Consider the following 15,199-nt stretch of genomic DNA (forward strand, 5'->3'; position numbering starts at 1 on the left):
GCTATAGATTATAAACATTCCTGCATAGCTACATAGCCTGTGTTTGTGTGTGCGTGTGTGAGATAATTGTGTGTGTGAAATGATAATTCCAAGGTTTGGGTTCCTGTCGTTATTAATACACTGTAGCTACAATATATGTAGCGGTCTGCTTTCCATTCCATCACGAACGCCACTTTGGTACCACCTGGCGGCACGTTCAAAATCTGCTATTTTCTCTGCCAGCAGGCTCTATGAGAACCGACCAATAGCAGGAGAGAAAATCAGTGCGTAGACATATCGCGACATTCCATTGTCGTTCCATTTCCTCTTCCGAAAATTTTGAAGCACACCGAATATCTTCTGTGTTTAATTCAGTTAAAACGCTGGTAAGCTTCTTGGAGAAATAACTGATAAGTAACCATCTTTTTTTTTATCTGAAATTGGTTACGAATATTTATGAGCGAAATGCATGAAGGCTAAATACATGTGTTGGGGTAGCTAAAGCAATTGCCACAACCGATAACAGATTTGCCCCCGTCGGACTCGAGCTAATTCATCTATACGCTCGGTACAATTATGGGCCATAGTTTGCTGTATTAAACATGTTTGTGTTTTGATAATGACAAGTAAAAGAACTTGCCCAACTTGTTGGAGCTATAGGCCTATCAAAATTAGATCTGACTACAGCTTCCATTTTATTCTTCCTATAATCATGTGCCCATTGATGATGACGTGTAACAATCCTATGGTGGAGAATCGAAAATAAAATAATAAATTATGTCAAATCATGACGCCAGTGATCTTCTTGTCGGAGGTTTAGAAAGATTTCCGAGTTGGATGACCGTTGAAAACGATTTCTTTGTCGGAACTAGTTTTTTCCGAGTTCCCAGTTGTCTTGAACGCTCGGAAGTCGGAGATTTCCAAGTTCCCAGTTGTTTTGAACGAGGCAATAAGCTGCCTTAGGTAGCCAGATAGAATCCTATGGGTGCGTTCAACTGTCCAGTCGTTGCTGACGCCTGCCAGATCTTACAAGGTCTGAGCAGGGGAACGCTAGCCTCGTATGAACTATCCTGATCTCGCGAACTTACATTTTGTTTCGCTACACTGGATACAGCGAAACAGAATTTAAGCTCACAAGATCAGGATGGTTCGAACAAGGCTAGGGGATCGCGACCTATGAGATTTGTGCTTACTTTGTCGTTCATTAAGTCTTTCACGTGTTCCCCAGATATGAGGCTGTGTCTGCTATTTGTGGTCACTCTGTTGTCCTTGGCCCCGGCAGTTCGTGGTGGTGACAAAAAGAAGCTCCAAATTGGCATCAAGAAAAGAGTTGACAACTGCCCCATCAAGTCACGTAAAGGGGATGTGCTGAACATGCACTACACTGTGAGTAATAAGGAGGATGCTTCTCCTTTTGGACACTGAATGAAAAGCAAAATATCTAGAAGCAGCATCTATTTCCATCTAATGCGCATTCAATGAATGTCATCACAATAGATTGGAGATCAGAAATTGACACATTTGAACAAATGACCGTGTGTTTAGTCAATAACTGTGCGTTTGTCTGCAGGGAAAGCTGGAGGATGGAACAGAGTTTGACAGCAGCATTCCAAGGAACCAGCCCTTCACCTTTACTCTGGGAACTGGACAAGTCATCAAAGGCTGGGACCAGGGCCTGCTCGGGTTGGTGCCTGTTTCCTTTTCTTCTTTCCCCCTGTTGACTTGAGTGTGCTCATGCATGTAACTGGATGACTTGTGAGGTATTACATTTGCAGACAGTGTAAAAACTATAGAATGATGTGCTTTTGGATATAAGGTGTAAAAACAAATTGACTTCTGACTTCATGTGAAGTTCTTAATCCATCAATCGCACTTTCTCTCTTTAGAATGTGTGAGGGAGAGAAGAGGAAACTGGTCATCCCCTCTGAGCTTGGTGAGTTTGAACGCTGATACTTCACACTGTTCCAATGGTCACTTACATCTTCCACATGTTCTACTGATGACTAAATCTAGCATGCATTATCAACGTAGGTTATATAAACCCAATCAATTATCATGCAAAATAAAAAGCCCTATAAACCTTGGAGTCCATTTTCCCAACCCCTCACACTTTTCTGACCTCTCCATTTATATTCCTTCTTTTGTAGGATACGGAGACAGAGGAGCGCCTCCTAAGATTCCAGGTATTTCAGATAATTCTCTACATCTCCCACTGACTTTCTCTACAAGTCAGTGTCTGAGGTAACCATGTCTTATTATTTTATTGTGAAGAGCTTTCTACTATCTTAGGCTGTAACTACCCTGTCTCTCCAACAGGTGGTGCCACTCTCATTTTTGAAGTGGAACTGCTCAGCATCGAGAGGAGGTCTGACTTGTAGTGAACATTAACTTCAAATAAAATAAGCGGCCTGTTAGTGCTGGTTTTAAGTCAGTGTGCCCTACCATAACTCCTAGACCAACACACAGGTTGACCGTTTCTCTTTACCATTAGTCATAGTACTGAGTACTGTATAGTGCTATAAGCAGTTGAAGACCCTGCATAATATACATACTATTCAACTATAACTAACATCATATGTAACTGTGGTACTCCCTGGTGAATTTGAACTCCAATGCCTTAAACATTTGATAATTTTTAGTTCAGCATTCAAAGTTGCTCCTTGCCTCATTCCTGTGTTATGTTTTCCTGAATGTTATGCCATGACCAGCTCTAGCTCTTTGACTTAAATGTATCATCATTCTCATTTGGAGTAATTTACCAGCCTGATAAGTGTAATTTACAGGGTACGTATCATGTTGAAGGAACAGGTTGAATAACACACATGCTATATGGTAGCACAAGATAAGCGATGGTGCACTATTCAATAGGGTTTTGGGCTATATTGAAAGGATTCTTTGTAACAGATTTTCCATTTTGGAATTCCAATTTCACTACATTGGTATACAAGACTTGACCAATGTTCTTGTTTCAGTAAAATATTAAAGATTTGGATTTTCAACGTGTGACTTTTTCCCCCGGAAGATATTTAGCTACAGTACCTTTACATTTGTCATTTAGCAGACTATCTTACTTACAGGAGCAATTAGGGTTAAGTGCCTTGCTCAAGGGCACGTCGGCAGATTTTTCACCTAGCCTGCTCAGGGATTCGAACCAACAACCTTTCGGTTACTGGCCCAACACTCTTAACCGCTAGGCTACCTGCCGCCGCCCCCCCTTACATTAACATCTGAAGTACAGACAAAAGTCAGAGTAGGTAAAACACTTATTGAATTTTAATAAAAATGTAACAAATTGGCAAACAGCACCAGTAAGTATTGCTACATTACATGACTACAGTCTTGCAATCACATCTTGAACACACACACACCACAGATAATACAGTCACCTACCTCCAGCAGATACACTCAAAGTTTATGCAGCAACCCAGTTTATGGTTTGATTCAGTCTTCAAGGTGATACACTGAATCTGGTAGTTAAGTCTGCCCAAAATAACATCACAATGGGGTCCAAAAGATTAAGGAATGATGGTTGTAAGGTATACATACGGTTATGATAGTCATATGGTATACACGGTTGATTGGCATATCCAGGAAACTTCTCGGATACAATGGAAACCAGATTATTGTACATGGCTACACTCCAGGACTAAATGTCATACATCTCAAAGACATTGCTTTATCCACAATAGTCAATACAATCATCACTGTTGTCTTCTAAGGCCTTTCCAATCCCTTTCGCAGCGATGAATGATATAGGTATATTTGGTTTGAGAAACAAATGAAACGCTATACAAAGCGAAGGCCTTTCTACACTCTCGGGTCAGGTCTGAGAGAAACAGACCCACCCCTCACAGTCTCAGGCACCAGGGTGGAGGATGTGGAGAGGAAAACAGTTGAACCGTATGTTATGGTAGGGCTCAAAAGCATTTACTGTAGTGATAGTTTATGTAATGAATTTCAATCGAGCCTAACCATTATTTGCTAATGTTTTCCTATGTTTTATAGTCAGTCATGCATTACTCCCAAAATGAAATAACAGTATTTGCACCCTGAAAACCCGTAGGCTACTGAGGTTATTACAGTACCTAATGTGTGGCATGCTGGTGTTTTGTATTTGAATACTGTCCACACTTGCTCATGTCAAAAGTATAACACATAAAAGTATAACGATCACCCCAATTAGTCCAGTGTAAAATGTTAAAAAGCCCTTCATGCTACCTCAAAAAATATATTTGACAAATGATAGTGCTCGGCTTGAAATCATTACACAGACAACTACCGTATCCCACATAAACCATTCTCCGTAACACTTTGCTTGATCTGTAAATCTCATAGTTAAAATGGCATGGCTCGAGCTAATACTAACCAATGACAGTTCACTATTTCAAGCTGTCATTATACATACAGTAATGTAAGTTGACTAATCAACTAACCAATGAGTTAGATTTGTTAGACTGCATAATGTTGCCTCTTGTCATGACTCACTATGAGCTATCATTAAGATGGATGTATTTTGTCATGCTTTGCTGGTGACTTGTATAGCTCAAGTTAAATGTTATCATGTTCTTCCTCCATGTCAACAAATCAGTTTATCAATGCTATACTTTCTAATTATGTTATAACACTCATCACTTACTACTGTTTATGTATAACATGATTATATATCGACAAGAAGTTGTTTAAACAAAGAAAGAGACAGTAAGTGATTGGTCGATCCTCTTCCCTCTATTAATCCTGTTGACTCCGAGGGATTCTAGGTGCTGAGGGATTCTAGGTGCTGAGGGATTCTAGCTGGGTGTCCCTGTGTAGAACTGAGTTGTAATAGGTTGGGGTCATTCTGATGCTAAGGAGGAGATTTTTCATTCTTTTTGGGCGGAGTGCTGAGTTTCTGCAGACCTTTAACCTTCTCTAGGAGAGTCGTGACAAAGTCCTGCAGTAAATGAACAATGGAACGTTTTGTGAGACACTGAACAACTGTTATCATGCATGTTACTGTATTACAATATTTTTCTAGAAACTTGGTCAAAACAATGTATGGGAGGTTGGTTTCAGACAGTTAATACTTTGTTTCAGTGGATCAGTTGACCCAATGCTGGGTTTAAACAAAAGCTTAACCGTAGCAGAGAATAATCTGATAGAATTTTGAACTTACATCTGTAGGTTTGTAACAGTCAACCAACAAACCCTGCGAAACAAAAGGAAGTGAAAGAGGAAATTAACCTAATTCAAAGCCAGATCCTAACTTCAGATCCACATGGGTAACTTCTGCGTAAATCATGTAATGATATCAATGGGAGATTTGCGATCAGCCTCAAGTTAGGATTCAATCCCTCAATACAAAAGGACAATAATGGATGTGTAGTCAACATTGATTAGGGTTTAATGGTCACCTTGACCCTGGAGGCCCGGTCTCCATCAGTGGGCATATCCAACAGCTCATCCACGTCAATCTCCAACTCCGGAATCTCCTCCTCCTGCGAGAGGCAAAGGGAGGGAGGGAGAGAGTGATGGTGATAGACAGAAAAGCAGAGAAAATGGAGAAGTCAACAGGGAGGGGGAGAGGAGGGGAAAAAACAGGTGAATAGATCAGACAGGCTTAGGATCAAACTAATCACCCCCTGAACATCCTCCACAGGTCCCCAATGTCCCTGGCTTCCCCCACCCCCTCTGCTTCTCAACACAACAGGATGGGCTGAACCCACTATGTGGTGTGTACTGATAACAATGCACTGACTTCCTGACCACTGCCTTGCTGTCTACTCAATTGAGCATGACTGTTTAGGAGAAGCCATCACTATAGAAATAAAATCTGGTTTCCAGTTCATTGTTTTGATGTTTACATAACTATAATCTACAGCCCAAGAGCCTATTCACGAGGTCAAGGAGTAGTTTCAAGACCCCACACTCTAGCACAAGCCTGAGGCCCAGAGTCTATTTCCTAAATCAAATGCTGATCAATTACAATATGCCACCCTCTGCTCCTGCCAAGCTCATTATTAGTCCAATTAGCTCTTTACTTACCCAGATGGTCTCTTTGAGGACCATTTGACATAGGTAATGGTCAATGTCATTACAAGAGCAATAATGTGTCATGTCCTGGTGCTACATGTTAATACTCAGTCTATAATGTTGACCACTTTGTTTCAAATAACATATCTGATGCATAGGTGCTGCTGCAACCCTTTTATGTGAACAGTTCATGTGTTAACTGTGTCAAAACACCTATATCTCTTCTGAGGGGTGTTGACAAAAAGCTATTGTTTCCAGGGGTCATTAATGAAACTGATTACATCATACTTGCTCAGGCTGAATACATCACAAACATGTCATGCAGTATGTGCCTCTTCATTTCCATGGAACAGCAGAGGGGATGGGGTGGGATATCTATCCATAGTCAATGATATTTCCATTGTTGAAGACAATCTGGCATTACCATGATGTAACATTAAAGTGGTCATATATCATAATCCTACAGAGTAGAGGCTGTACTGTAATTGCTTTGCAGGTGCAGTGGCCATAGTGCTCAGTGCCAAGGCCTACTTATCAATGAATGCTGCACACTTTGTATTGGAACAGCACATTCTGTCCATCACTAATTGAGCAGACACCTAATTTCTTCAATTGTTTAGTACAGTATTTCAATGATGTGGCCACACCCTACATTTTGTCTGTAATTCCTACTAAATATTGTTTATATTATTGAATTATTGTGTTGCCCTAGGTTTTAATATTACTGCAATTCTATAGCCTACATAAATCCCAATCAAAGTAGAGATCATTGAAGATTGAATTTTTTTTTGTAATAATCTATGTCATGGGGAAAAGTCTGTTGTACACAATGAATCATAGAATGTGTCATTGCCTACCTCACAGTCATATAAATCCGTTAACTGCTCAATTATCCACTCCTCCAAATTGAGTCGCTTCCTCAGCTCTTTTCTATCGTATTTCACGGTTACCCGTCCTTGCTTTTGGACGACTTCTGTGTCCTCGGTACCGGGAGGCGTTTGGAAATAAACCCGCGCTTGAGCGGTTGAGTCCTGGCTTGTTAACGTCGCCATAGTCGTCCTATGTCCGTCTAGATAAGACCGGTTCGATTTTAGATGGGGTTATTTGGTCTTTCTTATCAGCAGTTTAAATACCGGGTTGACGCTATTGTTCTCTCTGACCTAACTTGCATTGTATTTCACCAATGACTGAACTACTCATTAAAATAACGTAGGCTAGAATATTCACGCAAATGCTTCACACTAATTAAATTGCAATTATCGATGACAAAAGATTACAGGCAGGTGAAAAATAAGTAAGCATTTTGAGCATACAGAGCATTCACCCTCCTTCGGATGTACAGTCCTATACCGGTGTAGGCAAGGTTGTTGAACAGTCCAAATCCGGTATTAGGCCTTGTCACTTGGTACATTCTAACACGCCGTTATATACCAAGTTAAATACATTGTGCATTTTATTGTACTGTGTAGCCTACAAAATTCTTATAGATAAATTACATGTTAATAACTCTTATATAATTCATTGTCGCAGACTCCCATACCCCATATTTCTATTTTGGACTATCCCAAGTACCAAATGTCAATGACTACGCACCTTTACTCTACCTTTTTATGGATAGTCCACGCAATATTAGTGACATATAGGCCTATAATTGAACAGTGGTCTGTAATTCTTCTGAAATTAAGACATAATAATTGCAACATTCAGACTGGATGGAGTTTAAAGGGCTATAGCCGACAAAAATCAAAATGTAATGCATTGCATATACCTTGATACTTGTATATAAAAACAAAATGCAGGATTATTAACACAATTCCAGTGTCAAATTTATGAAGAAGACAAGAAGGCAATACAGAAGTGAGAATGCTCACTGTGAAAAAAGTAGGCATACCACCAGAGGGCAGACAGCAACCATTATTCCTATCTACCTGGGAAGCAAAACCTCATCTGTCACAATGGTAGACAGTGTTGTCATTTCACCCCTGCAAGGCAAGAACAGAGGCCATGGGGGTAAGGCTGGTATTAGAGGAATATTAGGATTCAGATTAAATGGAACAGGGGAGGTAGGAATGCATGGGCTTTGGTCAACTGTTTAGTGTTGGATAAGATTAAAACACTTCTTTGGAAATTTGGTTCCAAGCCACGTCCTCTATCATCATGTCATATCAATAAAACATGGTCCAAACGGTTACTGAGATAAAGTTTGGCCAAGGCACACCTGCTGTGTTGAGCCTTAAGATTTCATCTCTACTCTCCGGTCAGGCTGATGGTTGATAGTGGAGCCTACGGTATCCTAGCTGAGAATGTGCCTGAGCAGGACCTGTAAATTTCATCTGTTTATTGCAGTCTGGGGGTGTTCAGTGTTTGAGTGTGCCTCATCCCTTCACCCCTCCTCTTAATGCAGCGTGTCATTGGCTCAGTGGCCTTGTGTATTAGTGATCCCAGAGCTGCATGGTTCTCTAGGGCTGGGTCCCCCCCTGAGCTGCATGGTTCTCTAGGGCTGGGTCCCCCCCAGAGCTGCATGGTTCTCTAGGGCTGGGTCCCCCCCAGAGCTGCATGGTTCTTTAGGGCTGGGTCCCCCCCAACCCCCACATGCACCCGATTGGTGGTGGTGGGGGGGGGGGGTCGGGTTTGGGAAACACTCTTCTAGGGCACAGCTTCCTCCTCCCTACCCATTTTATGTGAATAATCTTTGTAAAGTGAAGATTGCACTGTCCTACGAAAAGCCAATACAAAATACATGAGATGTTCACAGGAGTGGCTCGGTTGTTTTAAAAGTTAATCAGCAAAATGTAGCAAAGTCTAAAAATAAAAAATACACTTCTTTGACTCTATTAACTCTTCCTGAAGTGAGTGGAAAGGGATTGAGGGTAAATGTACCAGGACAGAAAGGCTCTTAGCTTTTATCTGATCTCTGAAGTCACAAAAAAACTGACAAACAAGCAGAATATAAATTCCATTCCCAATAATCTGACAAGCGTGAGGAGCTGTGGTGCCTTACTGTTCAAGTGGCGTGAGGAGCTGTGGTGCCTTACTGTTCAAGTGGCGTGAGGAGCTGTGGTGCCTTACTGTTCAAGTGGCGTGAGGAGCTGTGGTGCCTTACTGTTCAAGGGCTGCTACTGCTACGCTATATGACCAGAAGTATGTGGACACCTGCTCGTCAAACATCTTATTCTAAAATCATGGGCATTAATATGGAGTTTGTCCCCCCTTTGCTGCAATAACAGCCTCCACTCTTCTGGGAAGGCTTTCCACTAGATGTTGGAATCTTGCTGCGGGGACTTGCTTCCATTCAGCCATGAGCGTTAGTGAGGTCGGGCACTGATGTTGGGCGATTAGGCCTGGCACAGTCGGCGTTCCAATTCATCCCAAAGGTGTTCGATGGGGTTGAGGTCAGGGCTCTATGCAGGCCAGTCAAGTTCTTCCACACCGCTCTCGATAAACCATTTCTGTATGGAGCTCGCTTTGTGCACAGGGGCATTGTCATACTGAAACAGGAAAGGGCCTTCCCCAAACTGTTGCCACAAAGTTGGAAGCACAGAATCATCTAGGTAGTCATTGTATGCTGTAGCGTTAAGATTTCCCTTCACTGGAACTAAGGGGCCTAGCCCAAATGATGAAAAACAGCCCCAGACCATTATTCCTCCTCCACCAAACTTTACAGTTGGCACTATGCATTGGGGCAGGTAGCGTTCTCCTGGCATCCGCCAAACCCAGATTCGTCCGTCGGACTGCCAGATGGTGAAGCGTGATTCATCACTCCAGAGAATGTGTTTCTACTGCTCCAGAGTCCAATCGCGGCGAGCTTTACACCACTCCAGCTGACGCTTGGCATTGCGCATGGTGATCTTAGGCTTGTGTGCGGCTGCTCGGCCATGGAAACCCATCTTTGAATGGCGCCGGAGAAGATGGCTGCCGTTTTACAGCCCTCTAACCAATTGTACTATTATGTGTGTTTTTCCGCGTTATTTGTAATTTATTTTGGACATAATGTTTCTGCCATCGTCTCTTATAACCAAAAAGAGCTTCTGGAGATCAGGACAGCGATTACTCACCTCGTATTGGACGAATAATTTTTCTTCAACGAGGCAGCCGCGAAGGATATCCTACAGACACCCGACAAGGCCCAAATCCCTGTCATTCGCATGAGGAAGAGACGGAGATATCGTGGACGTAGGTCGGGGTGCCTTGTAAGGATCCGACGGCGAGCGAGTAAACTGCCGCTCCCATCAATCCTATTAGCCAATCTTCAATCATTGGAAAATAAATTGGATGACCTAAGATTACGGTTATCCTACAAACGGGACATTAAAAACTGTAATATCTTATGTTTCACCGAGTCGTGGCTGAACGACGACATGGATAACATACAGCTAGCGGGCTATACGCTACATCGGCAAGATAGAACGGCTGACTCCAGTAAGACAAGGGGTGGCGGTCTGTGTATATTTGTAAACAACAGCTGGTGCACAAAATCAAATACTAAGGAAGTCTCGAGGTTTTGCTCGCATGAAGTAGAGTATGTTATGATAAGCTGTAGACCACACTATTTACCAAGAGAGTTTTCATCTATATTTTTCATAGCTGTCTATTTACCACCACAAACCAATGCTGGCATTAAGATTGCACTGAATGAGTTGTATAAGGCCATAAATCAACAGGAGAACGCTCATCCAGAGGCAGCGCTCCTAGTGGCCGGGGACTTTAATGCAGGGAAACTTAAATCCGTTCTACCTAATTTCTACCAGCATGTTAAATGTGCAACCAGAGGGAAAAAAAACTCTAGACCACCTTTACTCCACACACAGAGACGCATACAAAGCTCTCCCTCGCCCTCCATTTGGCAAATCTGACCATAACTCTATCCTCCTGATTCCTGCTTATAAGCAAAAACTAAAGCAGGAAGCACCAGTGACTCGGTTAATAAAAAAGTGGTCAGATGACGCAGATGCTAAGCTACAGGACTGTTTTGCTAGCACAGACTGGAACATGTTCCGGGATTCTTCAGATAGCATTGAAGAGTACACCACATCAGTCACTGGCTTCATCAATAAGTGCATCGATGATGTCGTCCCCACAGTGACCGTACGTACATACCCCAACCAGAAGCCATGGATTACAGGAAACATCCGCACTGAGCTAAAGGGTAGAGCTGCCGCTTTCAAGGAGCGGGACTCTAACCCGGACGCTTATAAGAAATCCCGCTATGCCCTCCGACGAACCATCAAACAGGCAAAGAGTCAATACAGGACTAAGATTGAATCGTACTACACCGGCTCTGACGCTCGTCGGATGTGGCAGGGCTTGAAAACTATTACAGACTACAAAGGGAAGCACAGCCGTGAGCTTCCCAGTGACACAAGCCTACCAGACGAGCTAAACCACCTCTATGCTCGCTTCGAGGCAAGCAACACTGAAGCATGCATGAGAGCACCAGCTGTTCTGGATGACTATGTGATCACGCTCTCCGTAGCCGATGTGAGTAAGACTTTTAAGCAGGTCAACATTCACAAGGCCGCAGGGCCAGACGGATTACCAGGACGTGTACTCCGAGCATGTGCTGACCAACTGGCAAGTGACTTCACTGACATTTTCAACATATCCCTGACTGAGTCTGTAATACCAACATGTTTCAAGCAGACCACCATAGTCCCCGTGCCCAAGGACACTAAGATAACCTGCCTAAATGACTACTGACCCATAGCACTGACGTCTGTAGCCATGAAGTGCTTTGAAAGGCTGGTCATGGCTCACATCAACACCATTATCCCAGAAACCCTAGACCCACTCCAATTTGCATACCGCCCCAACAGATCCACAGATGATGCAATCTCTATTGCACTCCACACTGCCCTTTCCCACCTGGACAAGAGGAACACCTACGTGAGAATGCTATTCATTGACTACAGCTCAGCATTCAACACCATAGTGCCCTCAAAGCTCATCACTAAGCTAAGGATCCTGGGACTAAACACCTCCCTCTGCAACTGGATCCTGGACTTCCTGACGGGCCGCCCCCAGGTGGTAAGGGTAGGTAACAACACATCTGCCACACTGATCCTCAACACGGGGGCCCCTCAGGGGTGCGTGCTCAGTCCCCTCCTGTACTCCCTGTTCACCCACGACTGCATGGCCAGGCATGACTCCAACACCATCATTAAGTTTGCCGACGACACAACAGTGGTAGGCCTGATCACCAACAACGATGAGACAGCCTATAGGGAGGAGGTCAGAGACCTGGCCGTGTGGTGCCAGGATAACAACCTCTCCCTCAACGTGACCAAGACAAAGGAGATGATTGTGGACTACAGGAAAAAAAAGAGGACTGAGCACGCCCCCATTCTCATCGACGGGGCTGTAGTGGAACAGGTTGAGAGCTTCAAGTTCCTTGGTGTCCACATCACCAACGAACTATCATGGTCCAAACACACCAAGACAGTCATGAAGAGGGCACGACAAAGCTATTATTATTATTATTATTATTATTATTATTATTAAAGCCTATTCCCCCTCAGGAGACTGAAAAGATTCGGCATGGGTCCTCAGATCCTCAAAAAATTATACAGCTGCACCATCGAGAGCATCCTGACTGGTTGCATCACCGCCTGGTATGGCAACTGCTTGGCCTCCGACCGCAAGGCACTACAGAGGGTAGTGCGTACGGCCCAGTACATCACTGGGGCCAAGCTTCCTGCCATCCAGGACCTCTATACCAGGCGGTGTCAGGGGAAGGCCCTCAAAATTGTCAAAGACTCCAGCCACCCTAGTCATAGACTGTTCTCGGAGTGCCAAGTCTAGGTCCAAAAGACTTCTCAACAGCTTCTACCCCCAAGCCATAAGACTCCTGAACAGCTAATCATGGCTACCCGGACTATTTGCACTGCCCCCCCACCCCATCTTTTTACGCTGCTGCTACTCTGTTAATTATTTATGCATAGTCACTTTAACTCTACCCACATGTACATATTACTTCAACTACCTCAACTAGCCGGTGCCCCCGCACATTGACTCTGCACCGGTACCCCCCTGTATATATAGCCCCCCTACTGTTATTTTATTTTACTTCTGCTCTTTTTTTCTCAACACTTTTTTGTTGTTGTTTTATTTTACTTTTTATTAAAAATAAATGCACTGTTGGTTAAGGGCTGTAAGTAAGCATTTCACTGTAATGTCTGCACCTGTTGTATTCGGCGCATGTGGCCAATAAAATTTGATTTGATTTCATGAAGCTCCCGACTAACAGTTTTTGTGCTGACATTGCTTCCAGAGGCAGTTTGGAACTTGGTAGTGAGTGTTGCAACCAAGGACAGACGATTTTTACGCTCTACATGCTTCAGCACTCGGCGGTCCCATTCTGTGAGCTTGTGTGGTCTACCACTTCAAGGCTGAGCCACTGTTGCTCCTACAAATTTCCACTTCACAATAGCAGCACTTACAGTTGACCGGGGCAGCCTTAGCAGGGCGGAAATTTGACGAACTGACTTGTTGGAAAGGTGGCATCCTATGACGGCGCTACGTTGAACGTCACTGAGCTCTTCAGGATGGCCATTCTACTGCCAATGTTTGTCTATGGAGGTTGCATGGCTGTGTGCTCAATCTTATACACCTGTCAGCAACGGGTGTGGCTGAAATAGCGGAATCCACTAATTTAAAGGGGTGTCCACATACTTTATGATCATCATACACTATATATATAAAAGTATGTGGGAACTCTAGCAGGGCATTTCAACTTGTTTTAGGCACCAGACACCTTGGGAGAACTAGACATTGTTTCTCGTCTTACCTGAATAATGTGTGCTCTATGGCAACCAACTCACCAATATTCAAATTATTACTGAAATGGAAAACATTGGCTCAAGTGGTGAAACATAGCATAGCTGTGTATCATGGTTAACCAAGGCCTCCCAAGTGGCACAGCGGTCTAAGGCACTGCATCTCAGTGCTTGAGGCGTCACTACAGACCCGGGTTTGATCCTGAGCTGTGTCGCAGCCGGCCGCGACCGGGAGACCAATGAGGCGGCGCACAATTGGCCCAACGTCGTCCGGGTTAGGGTTTGGCCGGCCGGAATGTCCTTGTCCCATCACGCTCTATCGATTCCTGTGGCGGGCCGGGCGCATGCACACTGACATGGTCGCCAGTTGTACGGCGTTTCCTCCGACACATTGGTGCGGCTGGCTTCCGGGTTAAGCGAGCAGTGTGTCAAGAGGCAGTGCGGCTTGGCAGGATCGTGTTTCGGAGGACTCTCGACCTTCGCCTATCCCGAGTCCATACAGGAGTTGCAGCGATGGGACAAGACTGTAACTACCAATTGGATATCACGAAATTGGGGAGAAAAAGGGAAAGAAAATATCATGGTTAACCAAGTGGGATTACATTAGCCATGTCTTTGGGTTGGTTTTCTCTGTGTCTGATTCATCCTCACTCTTGGAGGTGGCACTATGATGATGACTAACAAGATTCACCATGTGACTCATTGTCCAAAACAACCAAGTTTGTTCTGAGAAATTCTAATATATTTGTACCTATACCCTCTGAAACTCTGCCATGTTCTCTCTGTGGGATGTTAGAGATAATAAATCACAATTTTGCTCATGTGGAAATTATCTTGTATTTGTCATGGTTCTGAACATAATTCAAAAGCTCTGTGCATCTACTGACATCCACTTTTGAAAGAGAATAATCTGTGTTGATGAGGAACAGACAGATATTACTGTATTACTGTATATTACTGTACTCTTGATTTTGATATTACTGTATATGTAGCGGGTACATGCTATTTTTACTAAACAAAACAGACTCATGTTCCCACTGCAATATCCATGTTCCAATTATATAAGTAATTATATTAAATTGTTTTCATTCGTGACACTGAACAAAATGATAATGTCAGTGTAGCAAAAAGTGTGCCCTTCTTGTGTCAGATGACTAACACCTACAGTTTAAATAAAACATGAAACATGACAACCGTAATTGTACAGAATGGAATCAATTTCCAATAACCACTCTGTGCAAGTGATCCGCTGACCCTTGAGTCACGCATGAATTGCTGCCGTGGCAACTGTGATGGATGACAGTGAATTTACAGTGGATGTGGTTGTCACTGCGTTGCAGGTGAAAATACAGCTGGCAATAACAGAGCTTGGCTCAGGTCACCGTATCATAATGTTTTCATCTTATTTAGCTCCCTCTGGCAGATTCTGTTATTGTAAC

At 43.4% G+C, this 15,199-nt stretch overlaps 2 protein-coding genes across 2 annotated transcripts; one reads left to right on the forward strand and one right to left on the reverse strand.

Annotated features, from left to right (window-relative positions):
- Positions 1–262: 262 nt before the first annotated feature.
- LOC311142820 (peptidyl-prolyl cis-trans isomerase FKBP2-like) lies at positions 263–2,978 on the forward strand. Its single transcript, XM_084178513.1, has 6 exons — positions 263–365; positions 1,208–1,365; positions 1,550–1,662; positions 1,866–1,912; positions 2,127–2,162; positions 2,296–2,978. The coding sequence occupies exons 2-6, from the start codon at positions 1,210–1,212 to the stop codon at positions 2,355–2,357; spliced, it is 414 nt and encodes a 137-aa protein (XP_084034639.1). The 5' UTR covers positions 263–365; positions 1,208–1,209; the 3' UTR covers positions 2,358–2,978.
- A 256-nt stretch (positions 2,979–3,234) lies between these two features.
- Positions 3,235–7,342, reverse strand: LOC311142821 (protein phosphatase 1 regulatory subunit 14B-like). The gene is made up of 4 exons (XM_084178514.1): positions 6,846–7,342; positions 5,370–5,453; positions 5,132–5,164; positions 3,235–4,909 (listed from the first exon to the last, which is right to left on the reverse strand). The coding sequence occupies exons 1-4, from the start codon at positions 7,038–7,040 to the stop codon at positions 4,823–4,825; spliced, it is 399 nt and encodes a 132-aa protein (XP_084034640.1). The 5' UTR covers positions 7,041–7,342; the 3' UTR covers positions 3,235–4,822.
- Between the last annotated feature and the right edge of the window lie 7,857 nt (positions 7,343–15,199).

The sequence above is a fragment of the Coregonus lavaretus genome, assembly GCF_964263955.1.
Source record: "Coregonus lavaretus genome assembly, chromosome: 15".
Classification (NCBI taxonomy): domain Eukaryota; kingdom Metazoa; phylum Chordata; class Actinopteri; order Salmoniformes; family Salmonidae; genus Coregonus; species Coregonus lavaretus.